The sequence below is a fragment of the Pristiophorus japonicus genome, chromosome 10 (assembly GCF_044704955.1).
Source record: "Pristiophorus japonicus isolate sPriJap1 chromosome 10, sPriJap1.hap1, whole genome shotgun sequence".
Classification (NCBI taxonomy): Eukaryota; Metazoa; Chordata; class Chondrichthyes; family Pristiophoridae; genus Pristiophorus; species Pristiophorus japonicus.
The window spans coordinates 198430866-198448093 of record NC_091986.1 but is presented as its reverse complement, the minus strand read 5'-3'; the positions used below and the strand labels follow the sequence as shown (position 1 = coordinate 198448093).

The 17228-nt window shown below is 46.6% G+C and overlaps 1 protein-coding gene across 10 annotated transcripts in view; it reads left to right on the top strand.

Moving 5' to 3' along the window:
- herc2 (HECT and RLD domain containing E3 ubiquitin protein ligase 2) overlaps window positions 1-17228 on the top strand; it is a 286911-nt gene that overhangs the window by 174014 nt on the left and 95669 nt on the right. For all 10 annotated transcript variants that reach the window (XM_070892466.1, XM_070892467.1, XM_070892465.1 and 7 more), the window contains 5 exons: window positions 1900-2008; window positions 11102-11241; window positions 11756-11946; window positions 16049-16154; window positions 16241-16332. In XM_070892466.1, coding sequence (XP_070748567.1) covers window positions 1900-2008; window positions 11102-11241; window positions 11756-11946; window positions 16049-16154; window positions 16241-16332 — 638 coding nt within the window. The remainder of the gene's footprint in view (window positions 1-1899; window positions 2009-11101; window positions 11242-11755; window positions 11947-16048; window positions 16155-16240; window positions 16333-17228) is intronic.

The window sequence follows — 17228 nt, the reverse complement described above, 5'->3', positions numbered from 1 at the left end:
TTAGGAGGGGGAAAATAGAATATGAGAGGAAGCTTGCAGGGAACATAAAAACTGACTGCAAAAGCTTCTATAGATAGATATGTGAAGAGAAAAAGATTAGTGAAGACAAATGCAAGTCACTTGCAGTCAGAATCACGTGAATTTATTGAATAAATACTTTGGTTCTGTCTTCACAAAGGAAGACACAAAAAACCTTCCGGAAATACTAGGGGACCGAGGGTCTAGCAAGAAGGAGGAACTGAAGGAAATCCTTATTAGTCAGGAAATGGTGTTAGGGAAATTGATGGGATTGAAGGCCGATAAATCCCCAGGGCCTGATAATCTGCATCCCAGAGTACTTAAGGAAGTGACCCTAGAAATAGTGGATGCATCGGTGATCATTTTCCAACAGACTATTGACTCTGGATCAGTTCCTATGGACTGGAGGGTAGCTAATGTAACACCACTTTTTAAGAAAGGAGGGAGAGAGAGAAAACGGGTAATTATAGACCGGTTAGCCTGACATCAGTAGTGGGGAAAATGTTGGAATCAATTATTAAAGATGAAAGTAGTGACGGGGTCAGTCCAAGTCAGCATGGATTTATGAAAGGGAAATCATGCTTGACAAATCTTCTAGAATTTTTTGAGGATGTAACTAGTAGAGTGGACAAGAGAGAACCAGTGGATGTGGTGTATTTGGACTTTCAAAAGGCTTTTGACAAGGTCCCACACAAGAGATTGGCGTGCAAAATTGAAGCACATGGTATTGGGGGAAATGTATTGACGTGGATAGAGAACTGGTTGGCAGACAGGAAGCAGAGAGTCGGGATAAATGGGTCCTTTTCAGAATGGCAGGCAGTGACTAGTGGGGTACCGCAGGGCTCAGTGCTGGGACCCCAGCTATTTACAATATACATCAATGATTTAGATGAAGGAACTGAGTGTAATATCTCCAAGTTTGCAGATGATACTAAGCTGGGTAGCAGTGTGAGCTGTGAGGAGGACGCTAAGAGGCTGCAGGGTGACTTGGACAGGTTAGGTGAATGGGCAAATGCATGGCAGATGCAGTATGATGTTGATAAATGTGAGGTTATCCACTTTGATGGCAAAAACACGAAAGCAGAATATTATCTGAATGGTGGCAGATTAGGAAAAGGGGAGGTGCAACGAGACCTGGGTGTCCTGGTACATCGGTCATTGAAAGTTGGCATGCAGGTACAACAGGCAGTGAAGAAGGAAAATTGTATGTTGGCCTTCATAGCTAGGGGTTTGCGTATAGGAGCAGGGAGGTCTTACTGCAGTTGTACAGGGTCTTGGTGAGGCCTCACCTGGAATATTGTGTTCAGTTTTTAATCTGAGGAAGGACGTTTTTGCTATTGAGGGAGTGCAGCGAAGGTTCACCAGACTGATTCCTAGGATGGCAGGACTGATATATGAGGAGAGACTGGATCGGCTGGGCCTGTATTCACTGGAGTTTAGAAGGATGAGAGGGGTTCTTATAGAAACATATAAAATTCTTGACAGGACATGGCCAGGTTAGATGCAGAAGGAATGTTCCTGATGTTGGGGAAGACCAGAACCAGGGGTCACAGTCTAAGGATAAGGGGTAAGCCATTTAGGACTGAGATGAGGAGAAACTTCTTCACTCTGAGTTGTTAACCTGTGGAGTTCTCTTCCGCAGAGAGTTGTTGATGCCAGCTCATTGGATATATTCAAGAGGGAGTTATGGCTAAAGGGATCAAGGGGTATGGAGAGAAAGCAGGAAAGGGGTACTGAGGTGAATGATCAACCATGATCTTATTGAATGGTGTTGACTCAAATGGCCGAATGGCTTACTCCTGCACTAATTTTCTATGTTTCTATGTTACTGCTTGTAATCCTAAAGAATTACCAATATTTAGTGACATTTCTTTCTTTCAGCATTTAGCGCGAACGGGAAGGATGTTATCGTTGATTTCCCTCAACAGTCTCACTGGACTGGTCTGCTGTCTGAAATGGAGTTGGTACCCAGCATTCATCCAGGAGTAACGTAAGAAATTTAATAAAAATTAACCAAACTGAAAATCGTGTTCTTTTCCATTTCTTCTGTGAAATAAAGAAAATTTGTTTCCTTTTATAAGTATACTAATTTACAGTAAAATCTAACATTATAAATGACACAATTTTATGATTGTCCCATTTTTAAAAAAACTAACCCAATGTACAATTTGGTCCATTGCATTTAGTGAAAACAGGATGTGTTTAATTTATTTATTCTTCTCAACGTTTTACAGAACATGTGTGGGGGCAGGGGAGTGGGCAAAAGCAACAGGAAAGAATGCTATGAAATAATTAGTCTTGTGGAAGTTGGGATGTTCCTTTAAGGTCCCCTACTGCATATACTGCCTAGTTTGTATTACTGTTAAATATTACTATTGCCTTACTACTTCTGGATCGTCCTGGACGGCAAGAACTACCTTTAAACTTCTGTTCCACCACCGTCTTCAACCAATTTTCGTCCTCTTTCTCTTCCCCAGCCCCACTGACATTGTGAGGAGCTCTTCGATTTCTTTGCTTCTAAAAATTGAGATTATTTGCATCATTTTCCTCCTGTCTAGCCCAAAACCAAAAAATATTCATTTTTTTCTTTCTCTCTTTCCCTTCTTTCTTTCCCATCTCACAACTAGCAACTTCATGAAAACCACCACTCGTCTAGACTTTTCTCAATCCAGCTTCTGACCACTCAGTGACTTCCTCTCAACCAAGTACTTGCCAGTGTCATCAACCACTCCTTTTTGTTTGCCTTCTCCTCTGCAAGACTTGTCTCATCATCTCCATCTACCCTTGATCAATCTGTTCTTGGCTTTAAACTAAATAGTGAGGGGGAGGCTTCAGATGAGTGGAAATGTAAAAAGCCAAAGAGCAAGGAGAAGGCAATAGAGCAAGGTAGTGGTGGGGAAAATGATAACCAGAGTGTGACAGGAAGGGACAGAATGTATAAAAATAAGAGTGTATCAGAAAGTGGGGTCAAAGCAGGGAAAAATGGTAAAAAGAAAAAATTGAAAGCTCTTTATTTGAATGGGCACAGCATTCATAACAAGATAGATGAATTGATGGCACAAATAGATATTAATGGATATGATCTGATAGCCATTATAGAGACATGGTTGCAAGGTGACCAAGGCTGGGAACTGAATATTCAGGAATATTTGACAATTCGGAAGGATAGACAGAAAGCAAAAGAAGGTGGGGTAGTTGTGTTAATAAAGGATGAGATCAGTGCAGTAGTGAGAAATGGTATTGGCTCAGAAGATTAAGATGCAAGACAGTTGATAATCAGTGACAGACCTTTAAGAGATATTTCATAACTCTCAACAAAAATATATTCCAATGAGCAGGAAAGACTTTAAGAGAAGAGAGAACCATCGTGGTTAACTTAGGAAGTAAAGGATGGAATCAAATTTTTAAATATGGCAGACAAAGTTGCCAAGATTAGTGGGAGGCCAGAGGATTGGGAAATTTTTAAAAATCAGCAAAAGGCGACGAAAAAAAAAATAGAGAGGGAAGATAGTATGAGAGTAAATTAGCAAGAAATATAAAAACAGATAGTAAAACCTTCTACAGGTATATAAAAAGGAAGAGAGTAGCTAAAGTAAATGTTGGTCCCTTAGAGGATGATACTAGGGAATTAATAATGGGGAACACAGTAATGGCGGAGACTTTGAACAAATATTTTGTATCGGTCTTCACGATAGAAGACACTAAAAACATCCCAGTGATAATCAAGGAGCTATAGGGAGGGAGTAACTTAAAACTATCACTAAAGAAAAAGTACTCAGTAAAATAATGGGACTAAAGGTGGACAAGTCCCCTGGACCTGATAGCCAGCATCTTAGTGTCTTAAAAGAAGTGGCTACAGAGATAGTGGATGCATTGGTGTAATCTACCAAAATTCCCTGGATTCTGGAGAGGTCCCAGCGGATTGGAAAACCGCAAATGTAACGCCCCTATTTACAAAATGGAGGCAGACAGAAAGCGGGAAACTATAGACCAGTTAGCCTAACATCTGTCGTTGGTAAAATGCTGAAATCCATTATTAAGAAAGCAGTAGCAGGACATTTGGAAAAGCATAATACAGTCAAGTAGAGTCAGCATGGTTTTTTGAACGAGAAAACATGTTTGACAAATTTGCTGGAGCAGGGTGGATAAGGGGGAACCAGTGGATGTGCTGTATTTGGATTTCCAAAAGGCATTTGATAAGATGCCACATAAAAGGTTACTGCACAAGATAAGCGCTCAAGAGGTTGGGGGTAATATATTAGCATGGATAATGGATTGGCTAACTAACAGAAAACAGAGAGTGGGGATAAATGGGTCATTTTCCGGTTGGCAAACGGTAACTAGTGGGGTGTCACAGGGATTGGTGCTGGGGCCTTAACTATTTACAATCTATATTAATGAAATGAAGGGACGGAGTGTAATGTAGCCAAGTTTGCTGATACTAAGATAGGTGGGAAATCAAGTTGTGAGGAGGACACAAAAAATCTCAAAGGGATATAGACAGGCTAAGTGAGTGGGTAAACATTTGGCAGCTGGAGTAGAATGTGGGGGGGAGGAGGAAGGAGGGAGCCGACCGAACGTGGGCGAGGGGGGGAGGAGGGAGCAGACCGAACGCGGGCGGGGGGGGAGGAGGGAGCCGACCGAACGCGGGCGAGGGGGGAGGAGGGAGCCGACCGAACGTGGGCGAGGGGGGAGGAGGGAGCCGACCAAACGCGAGCGAGGGGGGAGGAGGGAGCCGACCAAACGCGGGCGAGGGGGGAGGAGGGAGCCGACCGAACGTGGGCGGGGGGGGAGGAGGGAGCCGACTGAACGCGGGCGAGGGGGGGGAGGAGGGAGCCGACCGAACGCGGGCGGGGGGGGAGGAGGGAGCCGACCGAACGTGGGCGGGAGGGGGGGGAGGAGGAAGGAGGGAGCCGACCGAACGTGGGCGAGGGGGGGAGGAGGGAGCCGACCGAACGCGGGCGAGGGGGGGAGGAGGGAGCCGACCGAACGCGGGCGAGGGGGGGAGGAGGGAGCCGACCGAACGCGGGCGAGGGGGGAGGAGGGAGCCGACCGAACGCGGGCGAGGGGGGGAGGAGGGAGCCGACCGAACGCGGGCGGGGGGGGAGGAGGGAGCCGACCGAACGCGGGCGGGGGGGGGGAGGAGGGAGCCGACCGAACGCAGGCGAGGGGGGAGGAGGGAGCCGACCGAACGCGGGCGAGGGGGGGAGGACGGAGCCGACCGAACGTGGGCGGGGGGGGAGGAGGGAGCCGACCGAACGCGGGCGAGGGGGGGAGGAGGGAGCCGACCGAACGCGGGCGGGGGGGGAGGAGGGAGCCGACCGAACGCGGGCGGGGGGGGAGGAGGGAGCCGACCGAACGCGGGCGAGGGGGAGAGGAGGGAGCCGACCGAACGCGGGCGAGGGGGGTGGGGGGGGGGGAAGGGAGCTGACGAACGGGGGGGGGGGGTGGAGAGAGGGAAGGGAGCTGACGAACACTGGAGGGAGAGAGCCGACCGAACGCGGGGGGGGGGTGGGGGGGAGCCGACCGAACGCGGGGGGGGGGGTGGGAAGCCGACCGGGCGGGGGGGGGAGGGAATGGAGCCGTTCCAGACGGCTGGCGGGAAAGAGAGAAGGCTGCAGGAAGCCTCAGAAATTGAGGAGCCATTTCCCGACGGCAAAAGGGGGAGGTCGTCGGGAAACGGCTGACTCAACTTTCTGAGGCTTCCTGCAGCCTTCTCACTGCTACAAGAAGCCTCAGTGCTGATGGCAATGTACTTTTATTAAAAAATGTTCAAAAACTAAACAGCTACAAAGAACTAAAAAATGGCCGCGTGCCAATGTTTTTTTCACACTGAGCATGCGCAAACGCTCCAACGCGCACGCGCAGCGTTGCCGGCAGGAAAAAAACTAATTTAAATAGTACCCGCCCCCTCTCACTTACAAAATCGGCGCGAGTGTAGGCTCCGCCCCCCTGGGCGCCGCGCCAGGCAGACAAGGAGCTGCAAAGCGCTCCAGAATCGCTCGTTTTTTTTCCAGCGCCGTTTTAGGCGCGAAAAACGGGCACCCAGCTCGGAAGGGCGCCCGTTTTTTATCATGTGGAAACTTGGGCCCTTTAAGTTAGTATGCAGGTACAGCAAGTAATCAGGAAGGCAAATGGAATGTTGGCCCTTCTTGCAAGGGGGATGGAGTATAAAAGCAGAGAAGTCATGCTATAACTGTACAGGGTATTGGTGAGGCCACACCGAGAGTGCTGCGTACAGTTTTTGTCTCCTTATTTAAGGAAGGATATACTTACATTAGAGGCAGTTCAGTGAAGGTTCACTACATAACATAAGAACATAAGAATTAGGAACAGGAGTAGGCCATCTAGCCCCTCGAGCCTGCTCCGCCATTCAACAAGATCATGGCTGATCTGGCTGTGGACTCAGCTCCACTTACCCGCCTGCTCCCCATAACCCTTAATTCCCTTATTGGTTAAAAATCTATCTATCTGTGACTTGAATACATTCAATGAGCTAGCCTCAACTGCTTCCTTGGGCAGAGAATTCCACAGATTCACAACCCTCTGGGAGAAGAAATTCCTTCTCAACTCGGTTTTAAATTGGCTCCCCCGTATTTTGAGGCTGTGCCCCCTAGTTCTAGTCTCCCCGACCAGTGGAAACAACCTCTCTGCCTCTATCTTGTCTATCCCTTTCATTATTTTAAATGTTTCTATAAGATCACTCCTCATCCTTCTGAACTCCAACGAGTAAAGACCCAGTCTACTCTAATCTATCATCATAAGGTAACCCCCTCATCTCCGGAATCAGCCTCGTGAATCGTCTCTGTACCCCCTCCAAAGCCAGTATATCCTTCCTTAAGGTGACCAAAACTGCACGCAGTACTCCAGGTGCGGCCTCACCAATACCCTATACAGTTGCAGCAGGACCTCCCTGCTTTTGTACTCCATCCCTCTCGCAATGCAGGCCAACATTCCATTCGCCTTCCTGATTACCTGCTGCACCTGCAAACTAACTTTTTGGGATTTATGCACAAGGACCCCCAGGTCCCTCTGTATCTCAGCATGTTGTAATTTCTCCCCATTCAAATAATATTCCCTTTTACTGTTCTTTTTTCCCCAAGGTGGATGACCTCACACTTTCCGACATTGTATTCCATCTGCCAAACCTTAGCCCATTTGCTTAACCTATTTAAATCTCTTTGCAGCCTTTCTGTGTCCTCCACATAACCCGCTTTCCCACTAATCTTTGTGTCATCTGCAAATTTTGTTACACTACACTCTTCCAGGTCATCTATGTATATTGTAAACAGTTGTGGTCCCAGCACCGATCCCTGTGACACACCACTAACCACCGATTTCCAACCCGAAAAGGCCCCATTTATCCCGACTCTCTGCTTTCTGTTAGCCAGCCAATTCTCTATCCATGCTAATACATTTCCTCTGACTCCGCGTACCTTTATCTTCTGCAGTAACCTTTTGTGTGGCACCTTATCGAATGCCTTTTGAAAATCTAAATACACCACATCCATCGGTACACCTCTATCCACCATGCTCGTTATATCCTCAAAGAATTCCAGTAAATTAGTTAAACATGATTTCCCCTTCATGAATCCATGCTGCATCTGCTTGATTGCACTATTCCTATCTAGATGTCCCGCTATTTCTTCCTTAATGATGGTTTCAAGCATTTTCCCCACTACAGATGTTAAACTAACCGGCCTATATTTACCTGCCACTCGGTTGATTCCGGAGATGAGGGAGTTGACTTATGAAGAACGGATGAGTAGGTTGGGCCTTTACTCGTTGGAGTTCAGAAGAATAAGAGGTGATCTTATTGAAACATAGAAACATAGAAAATAGGTGCAGGAGTAGGCCATTCGGCTCTTCGAGCCTGCACCACCATTCGATAAGATCATGGTTGATCATTCCCTCAGTACCCCTATCCTGCTTTCTCTCCATATTCCTTGATCCCCTTAGCCGTAAAGGCCATATCTAACTCCCTCTTGAATATATCCAATGAACTGGCATCAACAACTCTCTGCGGCAGGAAATTCCACAGGTTAACATCTTTGAGTGAAGAAGTTTCTCCTCATCTCAGTCCTAAATGGCCTACCCCTTATCCTAAGACTGTGTCCCCTGGTTCTGGACTTCCCCAACATCGGGAACAATTCCATAGATTAACAACCCTCTGAGAGAAGAAATTTCTCCTCATCTCTGTTCTAATTAGGCGGCCCCTTATTCTAAGATCATGCCCTCTAATTCTAGTCTCCCGCATCAGTGAAAACATCCTCTCTGCATCCACCTTGTCAAGCCCCCTCATAATCTTATATGTTTTGATAAGATCACCTCTTATTCTTCTGAATTCCAATGAGTAGAGGCCCAACTTACTCAACCTTTCCTCATAAGTCAATCCCCTCATCCCTGTAATCAAACTAGTGAACCTTCTCTGAACTGCCTCCAAAGCAAGTATAGCCTTTCGTAAATATGGAAACCAAAACTGCATGCAGTATACCAGGTGTGGCCTCACCAATACCTGATATAGCTGCAGCAAGACTTCCCTGCTTTTTATACTCTATCCCCTTTGCAATAAAGGTCAAGATACCATTGGCCTTCCTGATCACTTGCTGTACCTGCATACTATCCTTTGTGTTTGATGCACAAGTACTCCCAGTTCCCATGTACTGTGGCATTTTGCAATCTTTCTCCATTTAAATAATAACTTGCTCTTTGATTTTTTTTTCTGCCAAAGTTACACTTTTCACTTACACTTTCCAACATTATATTCTATCTGCCAAATTTTTGCCCACTCACTTAGACTGTCTATGTCCTTTTGCAGATTTTTTGTGTCTTCCTCACACATTGCTTTTCCTCTCATCTTTGTATCGTCAGCAAACTTGGCTACGTTACACTCAGTCCCTTCTTCCAAGTCGTTTATATAGATTGTAAATAGTTGGGGTCCCAGCACTGATCCCTGCGGCACCCCACTAGTTACTGGTTACCAACCAGATAAGGGAGTGAAGGGTTATGGGGAGCGGCAGGGAAGTGGAGCTGAGCCCAAGATCAGATCAGCCATGATCTTATTGAATGGCGGAGCAGACTCGCAGGGTCTAATGGCCTACCCCCTGCTCCACATTCTTCTTCTTATTAGCTGAATGCTTGCTGACATTGTCAACAGCTCCCTTTCTCGTGGCATTTTCTTTTTCTCCTTCGAGACTGTTGTCATCATCCCTCTCCTTAAACAAAAAAATCAATCGTGATCTATCCATCCTTGCCAACTGTCACCCATCTCCAAGCTCCTCGAATGTACTTCTTCACCCAGCTCCGTGTCTAACTCTTCCATTCATTCTTTGAATTCCTTCAATCTGGTTTAAAAACATAGAAAATAGGTGCAGGAGCAGGCCATTCGGCCCTTCAAACCTGCACCATCATTCAATATGATCATGGCTGATCATGCAACTTCAGTACCCCACTTCTGCCTTCTCTCTATACCCTCTTATCCCTTTAGCCGTAAGGGCCACATCTAACTCCTTTTTGAATATATCCAACGAATTCGACTCAACAACTTTCTGTGGTAGAGAATTCCACAGGTTCACAATTCTCTGGGTGAAAAAGTTTCTCCTCATCTCGGTCCTACATTGCTTAACCCTTATCCTTAGACTGTGACCTCTGATTCTGGACTTCCCCCACATGGGGAACATTCTTCCTGCATCTAACCTGTCCAATCCCGTCAGAATTTTATATGTTTCTATGAGATCCCCTTTCATTCTTCTAAATTCCAGTGAATACAAGCCTAGTCGATCCAATCTTTCTTCATATGTCAGTCCTGCCATCCCTGGGAATCAGTCTAGTGAACCTTCGCTGCACTCCCTCAATAGCAAGAATGTCCTTCCTGAGCTTAGGAGACCAAAACTGCACACAATACTCAAGGTGTGGTCTCACCAAGGTCCTGTACAACTGCAGCAAGACCTCTCTGCTCCTATACTCAAATCCTCTCTCTGTGAAGGCCATAATGCCATTTGCTTTCTTAACTGCCTGCTGTACTTTCAATGACTGATGTACCATGACACCCAGGTCTCGCTGTATCTCCCCTTTTATCTGTCACCATTCAGATAATCTGCCCTCTTGTTTTTGCCACCAAAGTGGATAACCTCACATTTATCTACATTACTGCATCTGCCATGCATTTGCCCACTCACCTAACCTGTCCAAGTCACCCTGCAGCCTCTTAGCATCCTCCTCACAGCTCACACTGCCACCCCAGCTTAGTGTCATCTGCAAACTTGGAGATACTACATTCAATTCCTTCGTCTAAATCATTAATGTACATTGTAAATAGCTGGGGTCCCAGAACTGAACCTTGCGGTACCCCACGAGTCACTGCCTGTCATCCTGAAAGGACCCGTTCATTCCCACTCTGCTTCCTGTCTGCCAACCAGTTCTCTATCCACATCAATACATTACCCCCAATCCCATGTGCCTTAATTTTGCACACTAATCTCTTGTGTGGGACCTTGTCAAAAGCCCTTTGAAAGTCCAAATACACCACATCTACTGGTTCTCCCTTATCCACTCTACTAGTTACATCCTCAAAAAATTCTAGAAGATTTGTCAAGCATGATTTCCCTTTCATAAATCCATGCTGACTTGGACTGATCCTGTCGCTGCTTTCCAAATGCGTTGTCTCATCCAAACATGGAAACTGACCCGGTGGTCCATGGCCATTATTTTGATTCCATTTTAGGGAATAGTCCCTTCCTGGATTTGCTTCCCAGTGTGAAGCACTTTGCATTTCTCTACATTGAATTTCATTTGCCACCTGTCTGCCCAATTCACAAGTATATTCAAATCCTCCTGTCGCTTAACCTTTTATTTACATTGGGAATAGGAGGCAAAATAATTCCCTGCTTGCATGACTTCTGCAAGGCAGTTGAAGAACACTTGCTCTGTTTTGGTTGAGTACTTGCATTATTGCTGTGGAAGTTCGGTGAAAAAGGAGATTATAGATAGGCATACATTTTGTTACATCATGATGGAATTTGTGTTTTTAAAATGTATTATCCTCAGTAATCAGTTTTTTTTAAACCATTTAAAAAAAAAACAGGTGTGATGGCTGCCAAATGTTTCCAATGAATGGGCCCAGGTTCAAATGCAGAAACTGTGATGATTTTGACTACTGTGAAAACTGTTTTAAGACGAGGAAACACAATGTCAGACATACATTTGGTAGAATTAATGAGCCAGGTGAGATACACTGGAAGGTTGCTTAGTAAATAAAGAAATGTATATATTTTTCTAAATTGCATTTTATGGAATCCAGCTTCATATACAATACAAAAAACTTCTAATTATATTTCTAATAGTATCCAAATAGTCAACGCCAATTTGGCTATGCCTGCTAATTCTATTATGCAGGAACTATGTGACAATTAACAATATTACTAAGTTTGTACCTTTTTTTTTAAACCCCAAATTGAAGAATTGTACTATTTTAGTATAATTAGTTACGGGAATATTGGACAATCTTTGTATAAACAATTCTACAATCTATCAGTACCTTAAGTACCTGTGTGGGTAAAAGTTGAATTCTGTATGTCATAACTCTCCAATTCTATACGTTTGGGTCTTTTTTGTGACCCCCAATGATCACATATGTCATTGCTGGGAAATAGCTTTTTTTCATGATTTTGTCTATTCAACTGCATGGCAACATTATAAAAAAGGTTGTGTTGGTAATAACTTCTATATTGGTTTAAAGGACAATCACCAGTATTTACTGGGCGTTCAGGAAAACAACAAAAAAAGCGATACAGCTGTCAGAGAGGAATGTTGCTCGATGATTGGTCAAGGGTCGTGAAGAATTTTGGAGTCTCGTCGTCTGTCAGTCAAGCCTCCCGCTTAGTTGATGGCTCTGGGCAGTGTTGGCAATCTTCAGGCTCACAAGGGAAAGTAAGTAAGAAGTCAATGGGATGACCAGCCACTCTACCTTGTACATTTGTCTTCCATATACCTTAAGGATAGATCCATCATCCACTGGAACTCTGTCTCTCCAGAACTCTCCTTTCATTCTTAAAATTGTGTGCTTGTGATCTTTTTCAGTTTTTTATCTTCTGCTTTCAGCTGCAAGCTGTATCTCTCTCAGTAGGACATGCTCCTAAATTGTTTCTGCTTCCAGAAAGCTGAATCTGAATTGTTGAGTTTGTGTCACCCTCAGCTTCATCAAACATGTTTAACATTGTTGCATAACACCTCTCTGCTGCTGCTTATTTCAAATTAGGTTTACAATAAGTTTCAAGGTTCTCATGTTTTGGACTTTTTGGTGTTGGCCTAATGACTTCACTCAGTTTACCTTTGCCCAGTGTGGCTTCACTCACCGGGATTCAGTCTTAGGAACTCTGTCTTAGTCCAAACTAAAAAGGAAGTACATGTGCAGCATCGAAAATCCGGAATCCGGACCTTGGGCGTCACTGCTCGCCGCCATGCCCTTACCTCGGGGCTTCCTCGCCAGTCCGCCCGAATACCGCCTTGACGGCGGGGCCCTGCCCGAACACCGCCTTGTCGGCGGGGCCCTGCCCGAACACCGCCTTGACGGCGGGGCCCTGCCCGAACACCGCCTTGACGGCGATGCGGGGCCCTGCCCGAACACCGCCTTGACGGCGATGCGGGGCCCTGCCCGAACACCGCCTTGACGGCGATGCGGGGCCCTGCCCGAACACTGCCTCGACGGCGGGGCGGGGCCCTGCCCGAACACCGCCTCGACGGCGGGGCCCTGCCCGAACACCGCCTTGACGGCGATGCGGGGCCCTGCCCGAACACTGCCTCGACGGCGGGGCGGGCCCTGCCCGAACACCGCCTCGACGGCGGGGCGGGGCCCTGCCCGAACACCGCCTTGACGGCGGGGCGGGGCCCTGCCCGAACACCGCCTTGACGGCGGGGCGGGGCCCTGCCCGAACACCGCCTTGACGGCGGGGCGGGGCCCTGCCCGAACACCGCCTCGATGGCGGGGCCCTGCCCGAACACCGCCTTGACGGCGGGGCGGGGCCCTGCCCGAACACCGCCTTGACGGCGGGGCCCTGCCCGAACACCGCCTTGACGGCGGGGCGGGGCCCTGCCCGAACACCGCCTTGACGGCGGGGCCCTGCCCGAACACCGCCTCGACGGCGGGGCGGGGCCCTGCCCGAACACCGCCTCGACGGCGGGGCCCTGCCCGAACACCGCCTCGACGGCGGGGCGTGGCCCTGCCCGAACACCGCCTTGACGGCGGGGCGTGGCCCCGCCCGAACAGCTCCTCGACGGCGTGGCCCCGCCCGAACAGCTCCTCGGCGGCGGGGTCCTGCCCGACAATCTCATCGACAGGGCTGGCGGCCCAATCATCTCCTCGGCGGGACCCCCTCTTTCTGACATTCCGAAATCCGGGAATACCAGAACCTGGGCTCAGGTGTTTCTGGATTCGGCCTCGGTCCCGAGGGTTCCGGATTCTCGATGCTGCACCTGTACATTGTTGCTAGTACTGTATGTTGCAAAATAACTTGCCTAGGTTCTCCAAGAAAAGAACAGGGGCTTATCTCAAACATTTTCCTTGCTTTATCCAAGCTGGCACCTTGGTCAGGAATGATTTATTAACCCGAGGGCTCGGATTTGCCTCACTGAACTTGCAGCTACAAGAAGTTCTTTGAGTTGTCAGTTGATGCTTCCTCTTTGGTTGACATACATGGGACATAAGTGCATCTAGCGGTCACTGCATTCCTGAGTAATCTCCTTTCAAAAAATCTCTTTTGAAGTATTAGTTGGGCTGAAGTGCTCAGACTATATAAACATTTGGTAAATCCTGCAACAAGAGTAAGCATCCTATGAAAAACATCATGCATGGATTTGTTTCAGTGCCAGCAGTTATTAAGAATTGGACATTTGATAAAGTTATTCAGAAGGGTGATTTGAACAAAAGAACATGCATTGATATGGTTCTTTCATAACCTGAGGAAGTCACACAGCCCTTCACAGCAAATTAACTATTTTTGAAGTGTAGTCACTAGGAATATAGGGAAATGAGGCCCTCCCACAACACTTGAAGTGTCTACACTGAAATATCGGCCTTGAGTATGTGCTCAAGTTTATGGTGTTCTGATTCGGAGGCGAGAGCGCTACTATTCAGGAAAGGCTGACACCTAAATTACTGCTGCCTTTGGCCAATGCTCTGGCATATCCTTTGTCTGGTACAATTTATCTTTACTGCAAGCACTGGGTAAGTTTACTTTGAGATGTTTAGGATAATGATAACTCTTCGAGGCTTTCTGATTTTGTGGGTGGGGGGGTTGAATGTACCTAATAGAGTTACTTCTGTACTGATTTCTCCTTCCTGTAGGTTTGGTAGGGTTTAAGTCCCTTTTCATCTAACACACCCCAATGTCCGCCTAATGGTCCAACTGGCCTACAAGAAAACCCATATCTTTTATTTACATTCTCCATATACCACAATGTTGTAGAGTGAACATTTGGGTAGTTTCACACCCTGTGGGTGCCCTAATGGCCCAATACCAAGATTTTGCTATCCGTTGCATCACAGACTAGCTTTGAGGAATATTATTTGGATTTTGCACCTGCTTTACTCACCCACCTCGATCATGAAAACAAGGATTTGCTTTCAGCGCTAACATTTGGTGCCGATATTTCTCAATACTGTTGATCCTAGCCTCAGAGATTCCCGATAAAAGAGAGAATTCTATACTGAGGGAAAGTAGAAAAATCAAAGAAACTGAATTGAGGATCTTGTGCATGAATAGAAAGTCTTGCATTTATATAGCGCCTTTCATGACCATCGGACATCTCAGTGTTTTACGGCCAATGAAGTATTTTTGGAGTGTAGTCACTGTTGTAATATGGGAAATGTGGCAGCCAATTTGTGCACAGCAAACTCCCACAAACAGCAATGTGATAATGACCAGATAAACTTTTTATTATGTTGATTGAGGGATAAGTATTGGCCAGGACACTGAGGATAACTCCCCTGCTATTCTTCAAAATAAGTGCCATGGGATCTTTTACATCCATCTGACAGAGCAGACAGGGCCTCGGTTTAACGTCTTATCTGAAAGGTTGCACCTCCGACAGTGCGGCACTCCCTCAGCACTGCACTGGAGTGTTGGCCTAGATTTATGTGTTCAAGTCCCTGGAGTGGGACTTGAATCCACAACCTGACTCAGAGGCGAGTGTGCTACTCACTGAGCCACAACTGACACAATAGCTGATAGGGTTTACCCATTAGCTATCAGATTCACTCAGTGACTTGCGTAGTTCTAATTTAGCTCTGAACAGAGTAAAATGGCAAAAATTAGTGAATGCAATTTAATCGCTATTTTGGACAAAAAGACCTCAACACCATATTGAGTGCCTTCTGATTATATATTTTTGGCATTAGTCATTTTGATTTTATATTGTTAACTTAGTATTTCCTCCACCCCTTGCAAATAATTATTTTGCTTTGTGATCCCCACTATTGCCATCTCTGTTACTATGCCTTGCTGTCAGCCGGGAGGTTGTGCATTCTGGAGCACTCGCCTCTGGGTGATGTCATCCCACTCTTAATTGTCTTGCCAGTTGCACTTTTGTGGGAGATGAAGCACTGGTAACAAATTGCTAATTGAGCGTGAGGTTACATTGCCGCTGGATCCCCATACCACTTGTCTTACAGCAGACATGCTTTCAAAGAAGAATAAATGGTTTCCCTTTAGCTGGTTGAATGTACAGCTTAAGACTGTCTGTGACCTGATGAAACTGGATGCATGTGTGGTTAGTAGGTTGGGGCATTCTGTGCAGATCAGATCTGGTGCTCATGGCTGTGTTGGTCTAAATTGTCTATAAAGTAAAGGAAATCTATTTTAGAGCACCTTATTTGTACACTTCGTTGCATTTTAATTCTATAGTATTCAGGACATTTGGGTTTCGCTATATGAAATAATATGATCAGTTCAGCAACCTTGTTTTTTGCAGCAGTTTCTGGCTTCAACTTATTGGTCAGATCTGTTCTCTTAACCGTGCATTTTTACTTTACCAGCACTGGATTCGATTAGAGATCTTCCCAGATGTCCTTGTTCATAGACTAAAAATGGTTGTAGATCCTGCTGACAGCAGTTATATGCCTTCATTAGTAGTGGTCTCGGGTAAGTTAAATTCAAAAGTGCCATTTACAGCAATTTCTTTGTGCTTAGATAAAAATATTTTGATCAATTACTGACTTTCATTTCAGGTGGAAACTCATTAGACAATCTTATTGAGCTGAAGACGATCAACATCACCCCTACAGACACTGTAATAATACTTCTTAATGAATGTGTGGAGGTATGTGTTTTCAATTATATCATCATAGGCAGTCCCTTGGAATCGAGGAAGACTTGCTTCCGCTTTTAGCATGAGTTCTTAGGTGACTGTATAGTCCAATACGAGAACCACAGTCTCTGTCACAGGTGGGACAGATATTCGTTGAGGGAAAGGGTGGGCAGGGAACCTGGTTTGCCGCACGCTCCTTCCGTTGCCTGCACTTGATTTCTGCATGCTCTCGGCGACGATACTGTAGGAGCTCAGTGCCCTCCCGAATGCACTTCCTCCACTTAGGGCGGTCTATGGCCAGGGACTCCCAGTTGTCAGTGGGGATGTCGCACTGTATCAGGGAGGCTTTGAGGGTGCCCTTGTAACATTTCCTCTGCCTGCCTTTGGCTTGTTTGCCGTGGACGAGTTCAGAGTAGAGCGCTTGCTTTAGGAGTCTCGTGTTTGGCATGCGAACGACGTGGCCTGTCCAGCGGAGCTGACCAAGTGTGGTCAGTGCTTCAATGCTGGGGATGTTGGCCTGGATGAGGACACTAACGTTTGTGCGTCTCTCCTCCCAGGGGATTTGCAGGATCTTGCGGAGACATCGCTGGTGATATTTCTCCAGTGACTTGAGGTGTCTACTGTACATGCGCCACGTCTCAGGAGGGCGGGTATTACTACGGCCCTGTAGACCATGAGCTTGGTGACAGTTTTGAGGGACTGGTCTTCAAGCGGTTTTCCTCAGGTGGCCGAAGGCTGCACTGGCGCACTGGAGGCTGTGCTGGATCTCGTTGTCAATGCCTGCTCTTGTTGATGGGAGGCTCCCGAGATGAGGAAGTGGTCCACGTCCGTGGATCTTGATGTCTGGGGGGCAGTGCTGTGCGATGAGGATAGGCTTGTGGAGGACCTTTGTCTTACTAATTATATAC